General features: G+C 26.0%; 1 protein-coding gene across 1 annotated transcript; it reads right to left on the minus strand.

Moving 5' to 3' along the window:
• Window positions 1-166: 166 nt before the first annotated feature.
• On the minus strand, window positions 167-8,617 carry LOC135925974 (26S proteasome non-ATPase regulatory subunit 13-like). Its single transcript, XM_065461588.1, has 12 exons — window positions 8,489-8,617; window positions 8,372-8,450; window positions 8,295-8,329; window positions 8,194-8,249; window positions 8,108-8,151; window positions 7,978-8,064; window positions 7,138-7,309; window positions 5,315-5,394; window positions 1,653-1,856; window positions 1,230-1,310; window positions 669-785; window positions 167-350 (listed from the first exon to the last, which is right to left on the minus strand). The coding sequence occupies exons 1-12, from the start codon at window positions 8,581-8,583 to the stop codon at window positions 252-254; spliced, it is 1,149 nt and encodes a 382-aa protein (XP_065317660.1). The 5' UTR covers window positions 8,584-8,617; the 3' UTR covers window positions 167-251.
• Window positions 8,618-24,083: the final 15,466 nt, after the last annotated feature.

Below are 24,083 nucleotides of genomic sequence, written 5' to 3' on the forward strand. Positions count from 1 at the left end.
CTGCACTCACTCCAACTCTTATCTAATATTTTTCAATTGTCAAATGTAGCTTTAGTTATAGCGGCGGCTTTCAACCCAATCCTTAAAAAATCTATCGAACTGCGACTACGAGTTGAAAACACCTGATCCTACAATTTCGAAATCAATTTTTTTTATTTATTTAGATATTTTTAAAAAAATAAACAATAATAAATAATATGCATGACAATCAATCATAGATGAGTGGCGTTAAAAAAAATAAAATTTGGCTTTTAGAAATGAATAAGTTCTTTAGCGTTTTCGTGGAAGGTGTCTTCAACGGATTTAATATCGTCGCTCCACTTACCCAAAATCTGATTCATAGTGGCTATCTAATAATTATTTTAAGGATTAGTGTGAAAAAAAAAGAGAGAAAAGAAGTAGATAATTATAACGATTAACAATTTTAAAGCATTTCTTTAAACAAGGAAAAAAAAAAGGTATATCTTAAAAAATTTGATAGGTTTATTCCAGAGTTGTTAAAGGATCTAGATACTTGTACTAGATATAAAAATGTGGTATCTGTATCTAGATAGATTTTTGATTAAAATATTTGTATCTAGATATTATTTTAGACGATGTATCTGTATCTAGATCCATTTAAAAAGTATCTTTTAACAACTTCTGCTTTATTCATAAAAAAATGTGACTTGTTTCAAATCCAAAACCCGAGGTTGAACCCACTTCATGTAAACTTTCTTGTCTATCTCGTCGATGTATCCCTTCACCAGGTTCAACGAGAGGGCTTTCATTACCAAATTTTCAACCTGCAATTTCGATAATAAATATCGGGCTAGTTTTTGGCTGAATTTGAGCCTATTTTTTTTTTTAGAAAACGGCAAACTCATCTATCTTAGCCGGAAATACAAAATATTGCATAAGCCTCAAGAATTTTACTAATTAGAATGTTCAAACCCCTTTGTACCAATCTACGAGAGCAAAATCTTCAGGCTTGCATAATATCGCTCCGGACAAAATAGTGAGTTTAGCTGGCCGTATCTTAAAAATTGGCTCTCAAAGGCACTAATTTTAGATTTATTTTAAAAAAATTTTAAATTAAGTTGTTTAGGTTAATAATAAGAGGTATATTATAGAAAATAGTTTTAGTTTCCATAGTTAACTCAAAAATGTAGAATATTAAAGAAATTACAGTACTCGAACAAAAGTTCATAAATTCAAATTTTAAATGGTATATTTTAATCAATCTATACATCTTTGATAGGAACCTCTGCACCTTTTGATATTTCTTCAAAGGTTAATTGTCTGTTATTAGCTGGCTTTTTGTAAGTCATCTGATGAGATAAATGTAATTGTAAAAATATATATATATAATTGAAGTGAAAAAGATTTAAAAAAATGGTTTTGTGGCTATTAATAACAAAATATTACAAAAAAAAAATTTGAAAACTAAAATAAATATTTAACATTTCAGAATTATGATAAATATTAGCTAGAGCTAATATAACAACATTTTATGGCTTAAATATCAATATGGATTTATAATTATAAGTTATATTATCCTTAGCAAAATAAATAAATAGAGCCTATATTTTATACCCTTACATTTACTAATTTCGAATCCAATAAATTTATATCCACAAAATGAATATTCAATTTTAATCATATTCAAAAACCTCCATGAGGCATAAAAGCTTGATCTTCTTCTCCAACAGAGTCGATTTTTCTTTCAAAAGCGACATTTTACTCCACCGGGGCTTGAGTTTTTCCATCTTTTTAAGGTCTCCGCCATTGAAAGCGTAAAGTAATTCCACTAACCAACCATAGTCTTTAGCTTGATCGCTAGAATTTCGCATCGAATCGAAAACGGGGTGAGATAACTTCGCCGTTTTTTTTTAAAATTAAATTATGAAATAATTAATTTTAATCGAAAAAATTATCCCGCTGTCATTTATTCGGACACGAATTAGCGCAGGTTACAGAAATATTTTTACCCAACTAATCACTTATAGTTGGGTAATAGCTATAATTTTTAGCCGTTTTAGCCAATTTTTAGGCGAAAGCTATCACTTTGGCCTCGGGATTTTTCTGAAAATGATCGCAGCTCACAATTTGGGAAGTAAAAACGGCCTAATGTTAACGGATTTTCTCCGATAGTCGTCCGAAGATTGAACCGAATTAGATTCTATTTAGCCATTCCCCAACTATACTAATCACCTGAAACTCTAAATAAATGACGGACTTGGAAAAATCGTTTAGCTTTCTAAATAGAGTCTAAATGTTAAATTATATATATTTTTTTTTAAAAAATGACTAAAATTTAGATAAAAAACTAAATCATATATATACCGCCATGTATAATTTATACAATGAGACATATGTATGACTGTTCCACGTCATTACAGAGAAACCATTACAGAGAATGTATTTTACAGAGAAACTTAAATAGAGAAAACAATTATAGAGAATGTCGTTTATAGAAAGTTTTATATGCATTTATAGGAAGACAATTATAGAGAATGTCGTTTATAGAGAATAATTTTATAGAGAATAATTTTACAGGGAATGATTTTATAGAATAATTTTACAGGGAATGATTTTATAGAGAATTATTTTATAATGAATGTATTTTATAGAAATATTTTATAAAGAATCTATTTTATGGGGAATTATTTTATAGAGAATGATTTTACAGAGAAGGATTTTATAGAGAATGTATTTTATAGAGAATTATTTTATAATGAATGTATTTTATAGAATTATTTAATAAAGAATATTATTTTATAGAGAATTATTTTATACAAAATTTTATTTAAGAATATGATTATTTTATAAAAAATGTTATTTATAGTCATAGGAAAAAATACAGTATTTGACATAATATTATATATTAGAATTACCTTATATAAGAGAATAATTGGGTAGTTTTTGAATTATTAATCGGTACAGAAAATTATTTATTTATCTTTGCACAAGGTTTTCCTATTATAAGATGGATTAATGGTAGAACAAAATTTTAACATGATTTGTAAGGAAAATCATATAGTAAAGGAATAAAAAATTTTTTTACAAATTTAAATTAATTTTTTAATTACATTTATTTAAATTAAGTAACTAGTTACTTTTGGCAGTTACTTTCTAAAAATGTAGCCAGCTACAGTTACGATTTTGTAAAGTTATAAATATTTTTTAGCTAAAGTGTAGCTAGTTAATGGTAACCACTTAATTTGACAAAACTTAATGTAGAGATTTTCATTTGTTTTTTTTTATCTTCAGCAAATTTATTTAGTTCTTGCTTATATTATTATTCTTCCTAAAAATTTTCAATTATAGATGGGAAACACCGATATTCTTAAGTTAAAAGTTATTTGTCACTAAGAGATAAACAAATTTTGACATGATTTGTAAGGAATTTTACGAAATCATTTGTATTCGGTTCACGAGATAGTGTCAATTCCATAGAGAAATGCTAAATATTGGCAACTTCCTCTCCATCTATCATTTTTCCAATCCACGACTCTTCAAAGTATTCTATCAAGGGGGAGAGAATATCCCTATTTTCTTGATTAAATTTAAAAGCACATAATTCCTCGAATCCATAAATTACATTTTCAATTGGTACATATGCCAGTGACATTAAAATTTTTATGTACATAGCAAAATTTGTTTCAGTTTTGTATGCATGGCAAATTAGCGGATTTTTTTGAACCGTGCGCCATATGCATTAAGACATATGAAACAGGCATCCGGGCAAAAGTAACTGGTTACTTAATTTATATATATATTTCAATAAATATATTTAAATGATAAATTTAAATTTGTAAATATTTTTTAACATCCTTTTATTATATGATTTAAATCTTAGCCAATGAATTTATTTTAATATAAATATATTCGATTTAAAGTAATTTAATCGATCCGGCTAGCCTTGAATCTACTATCCACCACTAAAAATAATTGTAACTAATGGCTAGTTATATTTAAAAAAAAAGAAAACTATTAACTGTAACTTGTTATAATATCCAAAATTTAAGTACAAACTTAACTAGTTGCATTACACTGCCGAAGTAACTTATAACAACACTATCTATTTTATCGTGTACTTATCTTTAAAAATAAATTTCGTAAAATTCCTTATAAATCATGTCAAAATTTTATTCTATCATTTATTCATATCTACTAATATCGAAAATCCTCGCTTATATAAGTTAATTCTAATATTTAAAATTATGTAAAATACTATAACTTTTATTTTCCTATAACTATATATAACATTTTTTTCATAAAATAATCATATCTTTAAGTAAAAATCTTTATAAAATAATTCTCTATAAAATCATTCTCTATAAAATTATTCTCTGTAAAATCATTCTCTATAAAATTATTCTCTATAAAATCATTCTCTATTAAATCATTCTCTATAAAATTATTCTCTATAAAATAATTCTTTGTAAAATACATTCTCTATAATATAATTCTCTGTAAAAACATTCTTTATAAAATAATTCTCTATAAAATCATTCTCTGCAAAATCAATCTCTATTTAATCATTCTCTGCAAAATCATTCTCTATAAAATTATTCTCTGTTAAATCATTCTCTATATACAACATTCTCTATAATTGTTTTCTCTATAAAAAATTCTGTGTAAAATACATTCTCTATAATCGACATTCTCTATAATTGTTTTCTCTGTAAAAGTTTTCATATAATTGTTTTCTCTGTAAAAGTTTTCATATAATTGTTTTCTCTGTAATGACGCGATACCATGTATGACTACTCGGGAGAAGTGGCATAATAAAGAACACTTTTAAAATATCTATCTTTCAAAAATGAGGGATATTGAATTGACTAAAAAGAAAGCTATCAATATTTAATAATTGCCCAAAACTATGTTTTTAAAAATATATTCGAGTTATATATAAAAAAAATTAAATTTTAAAGTTATACAACAAAGATAACTTATTATAATTTTTATATTTTTATAGATAAACTGGAATCAAAGCACCAACTACATTTGAATTAATCTCTAGTATCAACAAAGTATAACAAAAATATTTATCAAACCAGACAAAAAAACTTCTTTATTTTAAACCATATTAAAATGTTTTTATGTAGGAGTTTATTAAACCAAAAAAAATTTTATGAAATTAAAAGGCAACATAAAATCATTTGTAATATAAAAAAAAAAAAAAATTAGAAAATATAAAATTAAAACTTTTACACAAAAAAAATAGTTAAAATGAAATAAAGATTTTTTTTAAAATAAAAATCGAAATAATTATTTAAAAATACTAGCTCTAATACTTTTATACGTTTTATTTTTTAAAAATATTTACCAATTCATTGAAATTGTAAATGTCTTCTCCCAATAAACTGGCTATGGATAAATTGTAGGCGTATCGCTCCATTTCTTCCTCTTGTTAACATTTTTTAATTATTTATTTTTTTTAAAAAAAAATGATAATATTTCAAAAAAATAAGCAAAGATAAGTAATATCCAAAGTAGTTATGTGGGTCGTTAAATGGCTCGTTTAACCCCGATTCTTAAAAACAGCTGACTCAATATGTCCTCCAGAAAAATACTACGCGAGCCCTGAAGATTTTGCTCGTAGAAGGATCCAAGGTCTAGGCATATATCATCGAAATCTCGAGGCTTAGCTAATATTTTTCTGGCTAAAATATTGAGTCAGCTGTTTTAAAAAAATCGGCTCAAAATGAGCCCTTTAACAACACTAGTAGTTACGTGCGGGATAGAACTTTCCTTTTCACGATCGACTTTTCTTTCGGTATTTTTCAGAGTTGTTAAAAGATACTTTTTAAATGGATCTAGATACAGATACAACGTCTAAAATAATATCTAGATACAGATTATTTAATCAAAAATCTATCTAGATACAGATACCACATTTTTGTATCTAGATCCTTTAACAACTCTGGTATTTTTAATCAAAGTTTTGGAACGTTTACTTTATCAAAAAATGGGATTCTAACAATTTTTTTTAAAAAAAGGTGATATCTGGCAGTGGTCTCCAATACCCGGCTCGGCCCGTTAATGTCTCGGGTCAATCTGGGCACAAATAAATAAGGCTTGCCCGGACTGTTTTAGTAAGGGTCGGATAAAATTGTCCCAAAACCTGATTTTGTTAAAATAATATTTCTTTTTTTTATTATTAGCTTATAATTTTAATGATATAATTATTATTAGAATAAATAGGACTTATTTTTTGGTGATGCATTAGACTTCGACCAATTCTTATATTTGATAGAAATGATAAACCCATACCATAAACATGAATTATAATGTTTTTATATTTAACGATTCCCCAATATTTATAAATAGATGTTTATTTTGGGGTTCAGTGACAAATATTTCAGGTTAACTGTGTGGATTTAAAAACTGGGATGGGCTTGCAAGTTTAGTAAAAAAATAATTGAAACTGGACCAGACCATGCCTAAAACTGAATTCCCACCAGGTCAGGCCTGGCCTCAGAATTTTGCCAAGTGCAGACCACTGATATTTGGTTCTCAAAATTGTGAAAAGTGTGTTCAGGCTTATATAAATTTGACACATGTTATTACAAAAATGACTATTAACCTAACTCCTTTATTTAATCGATAATAAATATAATTTATATATAAGTAGTCTAAAATTTCGTTTATGCCTCATCCTAGCTCAACTAAATTAGTTATGGAGTTAGTGAACAATTAAATAGTCTGTCCAAGTTCACCAAACTAATTTGGAATTTTTACATCAGATAAAATAGTTTGATTCTTTGTAACATAAAAACCAAATGTTTAAATTTACAAGCAGAAGAAAAAAAATTTCAACCAAATTTTTAATTCCCCCTATTGTTTTTCAATTGAAATAAAACAACTTGATTCTGAAATTTAGTTAAGCAAAATTGTACTAATTTTAATAAGGTATTTTGGACATATATATTTTGTAACATTAATTAACAAATTTGTTGACTAAATTCATAACAAATTTAGTCAAGCTAGGATGAGGGTAGTATTCTAATTATATAATATTTCTATTTTAGTCATATTTTCAAGAATAAATGATAAAGTGTAACAAGCTCATGCCAAAAAAATCTCAAGAAAAAATATTGAGCAAATAATTGATAATTTTTTAATATTCGATATATTAAAATCCATTACTAGATAGTTTATCAATATCCATGACTCCCAGAAACTTCAAAGTTTCCTTGTAATACAACACGTAATCCTTAATTTCGTAATAATATTCACTTGAAAGCCTATACAACTCGCAATGAACAGGCGATATCCCATTTAATTTGTCTAGCATTTCTTCCGCCTTATCCAATAATTCCTAAAAAAAAAGAAGTTTTGATCATATTTTTTAAAAATAATTCTAAAAATGTTATCAAATATTGGTGTTTTATATCTTTAAAAAAAATTTCAGCCCAAAAAGACAATTTTATGACACCATCTCTGCATATGAAAACTTGAAGCAAACCTTCTTTTCAAGGAATGAAAACATTCAACAATAATATATTATGGGCTCAGTTATTCATCTCCCTTATAGAATACATAATATTTATAGAGCTATAATATTGTTTAGCAAAAATTTTACATCAATTAAGCATTATTCTCGTTATTATAAATGAGAGTGTTGTTAAATGGCTAAATTTAATGCAATTTTTTAAAATGGCTAACTCAAAATTTTATCCTGAAAAATATTAAGCAAGCCAGTGCCCATAGATGGCCCAAAGATTTGGACATCTATTAGTGAAACCTTGAGGCTCAGGCATTTTTTTAAAATTAAATTTTATTTTTGTTGAAGAAATTAAATTATAGAATTTAGATAAAATTAATAATAAATCAGACATATCAAACTAGATTTAAACAAGTAGAATACTTTAAAATCTTGAGAAATATAGCTGTTTAGATTTATAATTAGATAATAATAATAAGTTTAAGGATATTAAAAGCTATCATATCTAATTATCCTTAGATTGTAATATATAAAAACAGTACCTTAGTTTTACTATAGTCTTTTCTCGTCAAGTATATATGGCCTAATGCAGTGTAAGCTAAAGCATCAGCTTCTTTATTTAAAGAAACCTTAATATTTTGATAGAATTTAGAAAATCTATTCATATTATACTTTGTCTTTAATTTTTTGTAAAAATTTTATTCTTTCTTCAGTATCTAGATAAAATTAAGCAAAAATAATATATTTAATTGCCATACCTTTAATTTCCACAGATATTTCTATAGCTAATTTAATTAAAACTAAGGAGCTAATTCTATTATATTATATATGTGTTTAAATTTGAATATTTTTTATTAACCTATTTTCGAATTCAAATATAAATTTTTCATATAGCTACAATAATAATATAAAATAAAATGCAATTAATATATTTACATCTACTAAGCCACCATTTGATACAAAATGTTCATTTCTAATAAAATCTTCCAATTTCAATGTTAATTGATGCCATAACCTATTTAACTAAATAAATAAAATATTAAAAAATTATACTTTTTCTCATAAAATTCTTCCAAAATTTCCCATTCCTTATGTAAAGATGGATATTTCTTTTTCTGTTCATTCACATAAGCTCTAGGATCGATCATGTTTCAAAATATATGAATGAATGAATATAAAAATATTTAGAAGCGATTTGTGACTTTAAATTAATTTAAAAATAAATGTCGATAAGATGGCTCCTTCATTTAAAGAATATTAAATACAGAATTATAAAATAAACCAAAAACAGCATAAAAATATATTGCCATTAATTATAAATCGACAACGCATAAATTTACTAGAAATCATCCAATAGAAGAACACTAAAATATTTACATAAATGCTTAAGGTATAAATAAGCTAACAAAGAAAAATCAGATCATATCAACAATATTGATATGCACCAATAAAGCGTGAAGTTTATTATTAGGGAAACAATTTATTTTAAATTTATAACAGCATACAAAATAGTAGAAAATCTTTAAGTACTAAGTTAAAAGTTATTTTCAGATTTTAAATTCGCTAAATTGTCTACATTTAAAAACAATCAGATCTAAATTGGATATGCTATTATAACATACTATTTCTACAATAAGTATTTTTATTATTTATAAAATGTGAAAATCTCTCTTAAGAACTTGTGGTTGTTGGCATTAAATTGAGTGTTATACGTTAGATATATAACCTATTACATTAATTATCATATATAACAAATTTTATACAAATATATAATTAAATACAATAAATAATCACAATGTACATTGTGATGTTTGAGATATAAAAGGTTTTATAAGAATAAAATATAATTTTACTTTTTACAAAATGAAAAGATCCAAACATAATTTAACCTTATAATAATATTGATGGAAAGTACATTCGATAATCAATCCATTATATAAATTGTATCCAGAGTTTGGCAGTACCGCGAATATTTGTATCTAAAGTAATATAAGACAGTATCGTTTTGACGTTTTTAACAAAATACTATACTAGTATCTATATCTAATATCTTTTCTTCTTAAAAGAATGCATCTTTTTAATTTTCTTGATAAAAAATTCAGATACAGATTCTTTTTAATATTCATGTTAAAAATTCATATCTCAGAATATAATCTTACTTTCTTCATGGAATTTTGTATTAATTTCCTTTCTTTCCGAAATATTTTAAATACTTTGACAACCAAAATTAGCAGGGAAATTTACATCCCATATTAATATAGATAGATATAAAATGATGTTTTGGAAAAGGTTTTGAGATGATTTTCTCCTATAATGAAGCTTTTTTGGCATCATTGTCACATCTATATTTTAACAACTTATGGAGATTAGGATGATAAAAAAATAATTTAATTATTTTTCTTTTGGTGAAACAAATTTTGCTGGGTTTAATAATACAGATAACATTGAGCTGGAGATTTTAAATTATATTTAAGACTGTTGAAATACATTAAACATGCTTAATTATTATCCTTCCATCAACAAACTTTTTAAAAATATATTATTGTATGGCCTTCATTCTCCAGTTAAAAGGTTATACAGTTTTGGCACAATGTTAAATATGCTAAAACAGCAAAGGGGTAATGAAAAATTAAAAAATTAATTATTTTAAATATAATGATTTTATTTTATTTATTTTAAATACACTTTTTTAAAAATTAATATTTCAATTCCCATTAAAAATACTATCTTTCTCTGTCTATACCATGAATGGGCCAAAACTAAACGCTTGATTATTATAATTAACTCGTTATTAACAATAAACAATAAAAATTGTATTTTATAAATTATTCTGATTTAATTGGTATTGATAATTTTATAAAAGTCTCTTGTATTTAAGATATTCTCATTTAGCAAAAGATACAAGTATCTTATATATTTAATCTTTTTTATATTTTGAATAAGATAGTAGTATCTGTATCTATGATCCATCTTTTTATAAGGAATCATTATATGACCTAGATTCCTTTTTCGGAGGATTTGTCCAACTTTGATTGTATCTATAAACAAAATACAATTTATTTAAAGTTAATACATCACAGTTCTCCCCACTACAAATTGAATTTGTCATAATGACGTAGTAGCGGTTTATAAACTCTTTTTTAAAGAGTTGTAATTCCATTATGTTCAACATTGTCCAAATCTCCCGTCATTGTTATGAATATTTCCTTAGCTTATATATGAGTGCCCTGAGTTGGTCTAGATATTTGTTTTTTTACTTTCACACTCAACATCACACAATATCGCACTTTTCCACTGAACCATTGTCCCTTCAAGCCATTCCGCAGTCCTTTCGTCTTCTATCCAAACCTTTTGCTTACCTTCAAATTTTCGGAGCTCAAAGTTCCTATTTTTATAATATTTTTGTTTCCATGCCTTTATAATCCTTTCTCTCGTAGATAATTTCCATTGATCTAACGTCGTCCTGAGCGGCCTTCCAAACATCATTTCGGCAGGGGATTTACCGGGAGTTCATTTGGAGTATTTAGGTGAGTAATCAATTCGTGAGTCCCATAGCTCCTTCGAGCATAGAAACACGTCTTTATCGTATGTATATAAGTAACTGAGTTTTCTCCAATTTTAATTTTATCGGTCGTCCTTGCCAGCTCGGCCTTATCAAATCTTCTTAATACTTTTTTTAGATTAACTACATGATCATTACTCGCCCGCAATCATTACGTCTTCTAAAAATACACCAACCATAGGAATTCCCTTTTAATAGGATTAGCATAAAGCGTTGAAATATTATCGGATAACCGACATGAGTCGAAATTACTAAAAGGTCTCAGAATTGTAAAAAATCTCTTAAATATATCGTAGTAAATATTTTACCACACCTATTTGTCAGGTCGACAAATGTTGGTGGTAAATCATTATATATCTCTAAATATTTGTGGATTGTTAAACAAAATCTGCGCATATCCGCTCAGCACCGGATTTCTTTAAGATATTAGCTGTTGCGAAGCCTAAGTGATTGGCAGCGGAAATGGAAATTTTCTAATTGGTAAAGGTATCGGTAATGCGTTCGGTTGTATGCGGATAACTGCATATTGGAGTTTTATTTCTCCCAATTTTTTTTTTAAAACTTGAAATTTTGATATAGTATTTAATAGGGAATATTCATATTTATCCGAGCTTCTTCGGAAGCTTTATATCGAATTCTCTAAGAAATGGAATTCCAATACAGAAATTCTCTCCTTTAACTGCCCTAACAGATAATTTAGAAATGTTTTTTTACTACGACTTTCAATGTAAATTTACTCAACACTTCGATTTTGCTTTTATTATACCCAGCTAGTTTATACGAAGGCGATAGTGATGGTTTGTCAATACGTCTCCAGGCAACTTCATCTATCACACTGCACGCATCACTAGGTAAATATCACCGTTATCCTAGAATTCAATAATATTACTTTATTTAATATCCATATTTCAAAAAAATAACTCATTGGATCATTCACAATTTTATTTTGTTATCATATAAAACGATTATATTTAATATTTAAGCTCTTAATATTATTCAAAAACCATTATATTTAATATATTGGATCCTTTTCAATTTTTTCATAAATTTCCCTATTCTCATAACTAGTAAACCAATTTCCAAATTTATTATCCACCACATTGATAAAATTTATCTAAACCATCCACATTTATTTTACAATAACATTAATGATATTTCAAATCCAATGTGTCCTATCAGCTTCTATCTGACAGGATATTCACTGGAAGCAAACCTCGCTTAAAAACCTAAACTAAATTATTTAATTACATGTTTTTAATTATAAAATAATAGCTTCATATATTTTAAAAAGAAAAATTATCAATACCCTATAACCAACTATCAAAAAATTGTGAATGTAAATGAGTTTTTTTTAGAACATGAATTATATTAAAATTCCCACATTTTCAAAGAAGGTATTATTATTATAGCATAATATTGTTTGGCATCAATATGAGTTAGCTAATGGAATGTTTAACAAAAGAACAGGAAATTATCCAGAAATAAGTTTTATATGATAATATCTATATTTAAAAATATATTTATATTATAAATTATTATATCAACACATCGATAGATCATTCAAAAGAGTATTAGATAGCACTTTAAATTATTATACCCTACTCCCTATGTAATGCTTACTCCTCCCAATCCTCTTTATAATATTTGCACGCAAACTATTTCTAATCCCCCTGCCCACCCGCTCACATAAACGCTCTGCACATGCGTAATTCAAATGAAATCTCATTGGTTAGTTATTTTATTTAATGAAAAATAATATTTTTCTTAAATCTGCCTTTGTTTAATATATTAAGTAGGCCAATTTACCATCCTCTAATAAAAAATAATAATTGAGGTAATTATAATATAACTATTAAATTTAAAGTAACTGTAATTATTTTAAGTAAGGTAACTAACCATGCCATATAACCAGTTAAGTTTTGGACAATGTAACTCGTTAAAAGTAAAACGTGTACTACACTATAATTCAAATATTTATGAATAATTATAAAGATTTACAATTTAACAATAATGATGAATAATTCATATAAAGTCTTATTCGTTTATTTTTTTTTAAAGATTTCTAACTACTAAGAAATTAGACTGTATATTATATACAACACCAGAAAATTTATTTCAAATTTCGACAACAATATTAAATATTGCTCTCAATTACAGAATAATTACAAAATATGATTTGAAAATTAAATATTGCCTGTTAAAGAAACCCATTAATAATTTATTTTAAAAACTAAACTCTGATATGTAGTAATGTTATATATATATATTGTACTATATATTTTAATGGCCTTTATATTTATAAAATATTATATTATTTGTTTGTATATTGTTTTGGTGGCTATAGTTCAAATATTAAAAGTATCGATAATTGTAAAATTAGACTTATTTTCGAAATAAATATTATAATGTTATTTATATCCAATTACCTTTTATCGAAAGATATACACATAAAGATTACTACTTTAATTACCATTTAAATAAATATCCTTAATTCTTGTCTACTATCATAAAATATTCCCTACAAAACTATATAGTAAAGTTTAACCTCTTGATACGCAAAAATATTTAGTTAGAATATACTCAAACTTTTCATCTGTCACTGTTAGGGTTTTCATTACTCTTAAAATCTGAATAAAAAACTCCATTCTTCCAAATGATACGAAAGTTATTTAAAAATGACAACGCAATTTTCAATTTATTATTATTTATTTTCAGCTATCCAAGATAATAACATAAATCATTATGATGATTATAAAATAAGTGTTTTCTATATTAAATCGTTAAAAGTTACATTTTCCATATTGATTATGTTCAAAGCCCAACAAAATTTTGCAAAGTTAATGATTAATAATAAAATTATTTAGAATATTATATATTATTTTTCTTTGAATAAGTTGATTAATGTGTAAGATCTTTTGATATCGTAGATGGATGCATTATCTTTCACTACCCAACGCCTAAAATAATTTAAAATAAATATTTTCTGAAAATAAATGTAAAAGTGGGGTAAAAAAAAATACCCATTCTTTCCTGAAAATTCTTAATAAATTACTAAATTTTTATACTTCATGTCAGATTTTAACTTTAAGAAGATGTGTTATTAATCAATTTTTCTAATATTTAAAAAAAAAAAAATTCTAGACTTTATTATATATCTATGGGAAAAAGTTTTTATCTATAGCATGGATTATAAAATTTTATAAAATATACTAGTTTTATATTAAAAATGTTATATGCTGAAATATCTAAAGTTGTCCTGTTTTATACTCTACAAAATTAAATGTAAATTTTTGAATAATATTTTTCCCTCTTAATAATATAAAATAATTTTTTTTTTCCATAAATCTTTTAGTTTGAAAAAAATAATGTTAAATTACGATTCAAATTTAAAAAAATATGAATTTTTGAAAAATTAATAAGATCCTAAATTTATCAAACTTTCCTGAATATCTATTTATTTTTTATCAGTGAAAAAAAATAAATAATTACTTGCTATAACTATTTATAAATATAACATATATAGGGTTGCATAGGGGTTGGTATTTAATAATAATTTTTCACTTTTATAATTTAAAAATTCTCTACCACGAATTCCCAGTATTTCTACCTTAGTGGATCGATTATGTATTTAACGCTTGTAGAGAACGCCCTAGCTTTCATATTCTTATTTTCATTTGTGTCCTTCATTTTTGTATTTAGAAAAGTTTCCTTAGAACTAAGCCTGTCGGCGACCGGGGTGTCATTTCTAATCTTTGAAATTCATCCTTACCGTATGTCTTTGCACCACCAGTCATAGTAGAAAAACAGGAAAATTTTTACGTTCCTTACCAGGATAGAATCTGACCTTCTGTTTCCAAGCCTACATCATAACTCACTAGGCCACCCCGGTGATAATTTCTTTTTACAGTAATGAATTTTACTTATATTTATAAAATAAAGCAGAGATAATGTCGTTAAAATTTTTTTTTTTTTAATAAAAGTTTTGTTTAACCGGAAATAATGGTGGTAGCTTTATTGTAAAAAAAAAGATATTATTTATTTTAATTATAAAATGTATTGTATGTAAAATATACAGCTATATCTGCATGGGGGGGGGCGTGAAGAGATGGGAAAACATATCACCCTAGAAGAAAAAAGTTAATTGATGGAGAAGGATAGATGGGTAGATAAATGGAAGGAAGGAAGTGAAGGAAGGAAGGAAGGAAGGAAGGAAGGAAGGAAGGAAGGAAGGAAGAAGAAACAAAATAGAGGAAGGAATCATGTCGATTATCTACAGATAGAGGTAATCGATATTTTAATTGAATATTTTTAAATGGAAACAGGGTAGATGTTATATAAAAATTTTTTTTTTAAAAATTTACCAAGTGAGCCGGCTATTGTTATGATGTAGTAAATATAAAAATTTAAAATAATTATTTCGACTTTTTTTTTTTAACAAAAAATTATGTAATTTTTTGTTTTTGATTTAATATATAATATTAGAAGCTCCTAGTAATTCCATAGTCAAAGTTCTTTGGCGTCTGTGCTACACGGGACACTTATAAAAACAACAATTATATTTTTTACCTAACAGCAAAAACGATACAAATTTATAATGTACAACTAATTATTTTTGGGTCATTTTTAAAAATTTGTTTTAAATATATTTTGCTCACATAAACTAGGAACTCTTGCTATATTAGATAACAAAAATTTTTTTAATGTTATATTTAAAATTTAAAATAAACATGTGAAACCTAAAGAAAATTACTATTTTTTTGACTGCTTTTAACATTATACAATTGTAACAATATTTATATTTTCAAATAAAATTTTTTTAATGTTGTATTTAAAATTTAAAATAAACATGTGAAACCTAAAGAAAATTACTATTTTTTTGACTGCTTTTAACATTATACAATTGTAACAATATTTATATTTTCAAATAAAATTTTTTTTAAAATTTGAATCAATGACATATATTAAGACCTAGACTGACGATGCATTCATTAAAAGTGTACGTCAAATGAAAAACAGCTGTGGACGCCATTTTGTTACCCATATCATTATTAAAATTTTTAAAAAGAGAGGCCAATTTATTATCCTATATGTCTGACTCAAGCTTTAAAGAATTGCCTAATCATCGAGATAACATAAGGAAGCAAGTAATCAATTTAATAAGGAGAATAATTACTAAATGGGTTACCAAAATGGGGGGTCCAGCTGATTTTGAACTCAACGACGCTTTCAAATACATTATTATGAGTGCATCGTCAGTCTAGTCATGATTATATGTTATTGATTTTGAGTTTTATTATTATTTAAAAAAAACGAATTTAAACCAAAGGTCATATAAAAATTAACATATTAGAGATATAGCACACACATGTATATATATATATATAAATTTATAACAAACAAACTGGATAAAAATTAAATTAAATAAAAAAAAACACTTAAGAGATGAGTTTTATTGCATTGCTACATGGAACCATTACAAAAGGAACGCAAATATTAAAAAATATATACAAAAACATGTGGAAATTTGATTGTCAATAGATAAAATTTCAAATTTTTGAGTGATCATTCGTATTCTATGAACTCTACGATTTAAACTAGTAAATTTGTTTTCGAATCACTGACATAAATTTTCTGGAATATTATCTAGAACAAGAACACCCACAAGACAAAAAAACATGGGGTAAAAATGATCAATTGTTCAAAAATAATTCAATTTTCTTCTTCTAAAATTGGACTTTGTCCAGCGTAGTGTTGTTAAAAAGCCCGATTCGGGTCGATTTAAAAAACCGGCTTGATTTAAAAAACCGGCTCGATTTAAAAAACCGGCTCGATTTATAAAACCGGCTCGATTATGATTATAAACGGGCCTGGCCCGGGTAATTTCGTCAAGAACACTTTCAGGCCCGGCCCGGGAATATCATTAGCCAAGCTTAAAGATTTTGCTGATAACTGGCAGAAATGCTTGGAACATTTATTTGTCAAATCTCTATGCTTACGTAATATTATTTTAGCTAAAATCTTAATCAGGCCCGTTTCGAAAAAATCGACACTTGTCCATGCGTGAGTATTTTTGCCCAGGGGTTAATTATCAAGGTCTTTTCATCTCAAATTTATATCAATGATTCCCAAAATTTCATGTTCATTACATATGCATTATTAGCCTTGAAACATTACATTAACATCTTTATACATGTATTTAAACAATTGTTTTTATATTTAAAATAGTTGTTGCAAAATTTTATACGTAAGAGTCCAATGTAGGGGGCTATAAAGTGATTTTTTTTATAAAATATTAAAAAATAATGATTGATTTTGATTTTTCTGCACTTTTCAAGTAAAGTAACAAAATAGTGTATTTTAATTATTTATAAAATATTTTTAAAATTATAAAGTTTATAATATAATTCTGAAATTTATTAATTATAGTAATAATTCTCACGATGTCTCCTTGGTTCACGTGTTGGTGCAACTTTTTTTTTTAGCATAAAAATAAAATCATTTTTATATATTTTCCAATTATTCTTTTCCTTATTCTTAAATTCTCTTTTTTCCTCTCATCTCTCTTCTTTCTTCTTCTTACTTATTTTACTATTCACTTAACAAATTATGATAAGAATTATGGGTATTTTATTTATTTATTTTTTTACTAGGGTCGTTTATGTTTACAAGATCTAAGGAAAAATATTAATCATTTTTTTTTGGTTATAATATAAGCATATAGTTTCTTATTTTTTTAAAAATATAGATATATTTAACTATGTTTTGCAAAATGAAGATAATAAATCTATACCTTCACCAACGTTATCTGAATTTGAGAATTAAAAAAATATATATATATATCTATTATAATTTATAACTTGCTCCTAACGACTAATCTCCTAGGTTCCAGATAAAGTGGAACGAATTATATGAACGAAGTGAATATATATAGGGGAATGGGGGGGGGGTGTGAAGGAGAGAAGAATGATGCGGGGGACGGGACAGGCAACGCTGGCATCCTCTTCCTTTAGAGATCTATTGTGGCAGATTTTATGCTCAATACCAAATTAATCTGAAGCTGGGAAAATCAAATATAGTTCCTAAGAACATCTATACATGGTGTCCAGAATCGATACACTTCAAATCAAAGACATACCAAATTCTCCGCACCCAAGCCCCTTCCGTGTAGGAAGGGAGTCATTTTTATTGCAGATATAGCGGCCCTAGACATGCCAAATTCTAGGGACTGTCTCATAAGAATTGTTATTTTGCAACAATTTTAGGCACGATATTTTTTAGGCATCAGAAAATATTATGGCGACGTACAGTAATTTAACATAATGTTCATTATAACCTATTTTCTAATTTCAAAAGCTATAATTCGTTAAATTCCCTCTAAAAAATGTGAATGTTGTTATAGATAAGGCTATTCATAGATTAATAATAGCATTTAGTTCTAAATATATATATATTAAAAATATATTTGGAAGATTCAATTTGATACAGCGAAATATTAAAACAAATAATTCATAATATTGTACCTGTTTCGCTTGCGATATCTAATTTTTAAAACAAAATCAATATCATATTCTATATGAAACTTATTTAGGGCACTAATAAATATTTTTGATTCATTTATTCAGCATACAAATCAGAAATTATAATGTAAATATATATACATCAACAAATTACAATTATTAACTTAATCGATTAGAAAGCAACTATCATTATTCCAATTTAAAACAAAATGTTTTAACCAATATATTTTGTTATAACTCAAAATTACTTTTAAAAGCGTAAAAATTTACAGTAGTAATATTTTGAATTTAATTAAAAACCATTTAAGTTAATTAACCAACTACAGTTATAAAAATAACACTCAGGCACTACCCCCCCCCCCCCCCCAACGCCACAGCCCAAAAATTTTTAGAATCCCGGCTAAGATATTTTTTCAAAATTCCTATCTCTTATTGTTCATGTAAATTCCAATTTAAATTTATTTTATCACATTCACAGCAGAAATAAATACGTTACTAATTTATTTCTTATGAATCGATTTTCAAATATTTTCCTTAGCGTTATATTTATCTACCATTTTAAAAATTTCCCGCCCAACAAAAACTAAAGTAAAAATTTTTTCAAAAAAAAAATGACATTGATTGGATTGAGATTCTGAGAATTAGCCGGAAGCATTATCCCAGAACACACTATGACAATTAAGATAAATCTAATAAAAAAATTTCACAAATTGCATGTCATTGTTGAAGATTACAGAGTTCTAAAAATTTAATAATTTGCCTATCTCGACTCATAAGCAAGGCACACCCAGCATTCCATTATTAAGATAGAGCTAGTTAGAAGAATACTATAAAAAGTAAATCGCGTTATCCTCATCTTGAATAACCTTTATAACTCAATAGAATGTGATGTTCTTGATTAATCAGACATCATCACTCACAAATCTGAAATAAACGCAAAATCCCTCCGAATTATTTTAAATCTTGAATAGATAAAAATATTTAAATGTTTGGCAAATTTTTATTGTAAAGGATGTTAAAGTAATTCCGTGAGATGAATTATTAGCCTAAATGCAAATTATAAGTATAAAAGGTTAAATCGCTTCGTATAATTTTAAGCACATTTTAAGATTATTTTCCTAATAGAAGAAATTATTATAAATTTTGTTAAATCTACTATAATTCAATGAAAGAGCAGTCTATTCTTTAACAAGAAATAAAAACACACTTGAGAAGTTAGTGTGAGCCGATATTTTTTATAACTCTCTATTTTAGCCAGAATAATATTGCCCAAGCCTCAAAATTTCTAATAGATTCTCCAAACCTTTGTGTCATCTATGTGCTTCAGGCTTCCGTAACATGTTTTCTGGGGAGAATATTGAGTTAGCCGGCTCATTTGAGTCAATAAAATAAATGAGAAGTACTACATTTGAAAATAGATTGAATGGATTGTTAGTCCTTCTTTGTATACAAAGTTAGTTAACCAGGCACTGATAAAATTATTGAAAAATTGGTTCAATCCCAAGATTGAGTTTTAAATTTATAAATATGCTTATATTAATTATATTTTTTCCCCATTTTAATTAATATTTGCTATGTATAATTATTTTTTTTAAATTTGTATACGTTCAATATATCTTAGGAATAGTTTTGTGCATTGATCTATGCTTTCAACATTTTTTAATTTATATATTAGAAATCGTCAATATTTTACAGTCACTAGTCCTAATAAATTTCTAAACTTAAGATTATCTTAAATAACTAATAGAATAACATTTATATATATCTACCTTCCATTTAGCGAATTTCTACATATGCTGAATACACTGAGAACTTGCTTATATTAAAAACGCGCTAAATGAAAAATACTTAGATTTACAATTTATGAATAGTTCCTGTATATAGTATTCGAAGAATAGAAATAATAATAATATTTCATCTAACTATTTATAATATCTTATTTAAATATAAAACAATTCAATAATAATTCCCAAAAATCAAATGTGTAGGGAATATAAAGAAACAACGGATCTATAGTATAAGTCAAATATAAAAATGTATACTTAAATTTATATTTTTACTCCTTTTGATGATATCGATACTTTATTAATGTGTTTCTTGTATGGATTTATTCAGTTCCGCAAAGAAAAAATAACCTTTAAACAGATGCTGATATGGAAGAAAGTATGAATAGAGAGAGAGATCTCCTTAATTGCTAGAATTTTCAATATAATATCGCTGTGGAAAGGCCTATTCAGAGAAAAGGTTTATGAAAATTATGGAAAGAGAAAAAACATCTATATTTAGAACTAACAAATCGTTACTAAAACATGCAATAGGTCAACTTAACTGTATTATAGCTATCCCCATAGATGAGTTGCAGGACTCAAATAAATAGTAGGAAGAGACATAGCTCATTACCGTTCTTGTAATAGCGAAATTAAAGAGCGACAAAAAGCAAATAATTTTTTTTGAAAAAGATGATATTCTTGGCTATATATAAAATATGTATAAATATATAAAAGAAAAGTTATATTTTACCAATTAAAATTTCGTTCAGTTCTTCTGAATAAATATTAAAATGCAATTAATAAAATGAGTTTTCTTTAAAACATAATATTGTGATCACTCAAGTAAAATTAATAATTCTTCATAATAAGTGTAGTAGAGGCAAGATACTTTTATAGGAAAAGTATTTTTCTACGAAATATACAACTGGAAAAATTTTTTGAGAGTTTAATAGGGAATTTTATAGTTATCTTCATATAGTGAAGTTAGTGTAGGTTCGATTTAAGCCGATTTTTAAAAAACAGTTTACTCATTATTTTAGCCCGAAATATAGGTTGCCTCAAGCCTCTAGTTTTTTGCTAATAGGTATACAAATCTTTGAACCACATATGAGAAAAATCTTCAGGTTGGGGTAATATTTTTCCGGATAAAATATTGAGTTAGAACTTTTAAAAAATAGGCTCTAAATAGCCGTATAACCGGAAGAAGGATATTCTCAAAGAACTAGAATAATTTTATTTTTTTAAATATTCTTAATTTAGATTGCAAATACCTAAATTTTTATTTTTGTTTTTTTTAAAAAAAAAATATTTACTGTTAAGTATAATAATGTAATAGGAGTCATTAAATACTCTTATATTTAAAAGGCATATTAGATTAGATTTCATAAATTAGTATTATTTTATAATTTTGATTTAAATATAATTTAATTCCTCCTAAGAAAAAATCCTTCACGACCTGAACATCTTGCTTAATTTTAAAGATTGTAAGGAGGGTGATAAATTTCTCATAAATATTTACATCGACTTCTAGCAATTTTTAGATATTTAAGAACATAAAATATCTTCTTTTTTTCCCTCACTCTCTTCTCTTTCATATTATGCATATATATTTTTTTATCCCACTTATTAAAATTATTTTTATAATTTTTACCAGGCGCTACTAAAAGTTTATAAAATATGAAATATAATATATTTACATTACATTGCATTGTATAATGAATAATGATTTAGTGTCTGGTTTAATTAAGCATTTTATAAAAGTAATTAGATAACAATAAAAATTGATTATTTTATTGTCAATAATGTTAATTAGGTAATAAGTCCTGATGAACATTTATTCATATAATTTTAGTATATATATTACAAATGTAAAGATTATGACCAAATTTTTTACGAAAATTTATAGTATATAAATATTTTATACACACAAACTGGAATACATGTTTGGCAAAATAATAATTCTTTTTCGATTCGAAAGAATACTGGCATAAACTTAATTATGTGGTATAAAATGACATTATTCATTCGATATTTAGTAATATGCTTTTAATTTTGTTCATTGAAAACTTAATCATTACATTTTAGGAATATTTCTGAGAAATCTAAAAATAAAACATAAACTTATATATATTTTAGCCTATATTATGAATATATTATAATTATGAAAATAAAATGAAGGGATTGGCATTGTATCAGTGATGAAGTGTCAGGTTTATAACTAAGGAAGCAAATTGAAAAACATTTTTTAATTTTATTAGTCAAAAATTCAATGAAATTCCAAGGGCTCAGACTTTTAAGACTTTATTACCCGCCAAAAGTGGTGGTTTGGGGAGATCTCCCACCACTCTCTCATGTCCTTTCTTAGTGGAGCCAATCCAAAAATCAATGCTCATTTCTCAAAAATGACTTTTCCGGGGAAGACACTATCTTGCTATGGAAGTTGCGTGTCGTCGATGTCCTATCACTTGCTAACTGCTACTAACCTATTGAACTCACTCCACTTCCTTAATTAATAGATATAAGCACGAATTTTTAGAACTTATTTCTCTAAGAAATCTTCAGCTCCAAATCCCCAACAATGACCCACGTTCTGTTTTAATGGTATGATAATAATTTCCTCACATCTGCTCTGGCTGCAGTACTAAGAGAAAAAAAGGCACTTATAATGCAAATTGTGTAATGGCCGATTCAGCAGTCAAAGCCAATGCAATTTTTTGATCTTATGGAATCCGGCCTTATAGAATCATCCTGATTCCAAAAAAGGAGGCTGGTTTTATTTTCATTTTGGAACTATTCTTGCATTGATTCATTGATTCATTGGCCCATCCACCAAAACAACTAACTTACTTCTACAAAAAAAACACCTCAACGTTGCCAAATATTTAGAAATTTTAGAAGTTTATGTTATTTACTCCAATTATATTAAATACCTTACCTTCCTTCGGTAAATTTGTCTTATCCTTTAATTTAAGATCTCACATCTGGCTAAAATTTTCCGAGAAGGCTTCTTCCTTAGATGGATACGACTTGCAATAACCATCCTTAAACTATACTAGTTTCAAGGAGTCTTCTATTCAAGGAGATACCCTAGTCTTACTATTCCTTCGTTATTTTCTCCTCTTTTTAAGCTATCTCTATTTTTTAGATTAACCTAATTTTGTATCGTTAATATTATTACAGCTATAATTAATTTAATTATATTTGTATAATAAATTACAATATCAAAGAATATATGAATAACAGTTATAAAAGGATTGTGGTGAAAATGATATGTTTCTAAACCAAATATTGGTAGATTTTTAAGTTGATCGTGATATCAGAAAATTTGTATAGAATAAGAATTGGAGTAGCAATAGAATTTATAGGGAAAAAAAATATATTCTAACCCTTCTATTTATTTTAATTAAATATAATATCTATTTTTTAAAATTTTATCTAAAAATACTTTTTTTTAATATATATATATACTAAATTTTATGATCAACCTTGGTTTTCTGGGATGAATCCTATATTTAGAAAAATAAAATGAGAAATTACAAATTTGATAAAATGAAAACAGGGTTTTCCATTCGTAAAATTAAAATGTAAAAGGTTATAAATTATTATTTAACATTTGAGCAAGGGAGACCTAGTAGTGTTATTAAACTACCAAACTTTAGTCAACTATAAAACAGAGCAGCCATATTTTTATCCAAAAAATATTCGAATCTATCTACAAGTTGAGACTCAACGTAGATTCTAAATTCAATTTTTCTTAGGATAAAAGCTTGACTTTAGCCACAATAGAGATGATCAAAGTT

The sequence above is a fragment of the Gordionus sp. m RMFG-2023 genome, chromosome 3 (assembly GCF_954871325.1).
Source record: "Gordionus sp. m RMFG-2023 chromosome 3, tfGorSpeb1-WG-v2, whole genome shotgun sequence".
NCBI classification, from domain to species: Eukaryota; Metazoa; Nematomorpha; class Gordioida; order Chordodea; family Parachordodidae; genus Gordionus; species Gordionus sp. m RMFG-2023.

Excerpts from the sequence above, each read along its gene's own strand:
- LOC135925974 (XM_065461588.1), bottom strand. The coding sequence starts at position 8,583 with ATGATCGATCCTAGAGCTTATGTGAATGAACAGAAAAAGAAATATCCA. Across the intron at positions 7,310-7,977 it reads AAGACTATAGTAAAACTAAG|GAATTATTGGATAAGGCGGA; the intron begins GTACTGTTTTTA and ends CTTTTTTTTTAG. Across the intron at positions 1,857-5,314 it reads TTTACAATTTCAATGAATTG|TTATCTCACCCCGTTTTCGA; the intron begins GTAAATATTTTT and ends AAAACGGCGAAG.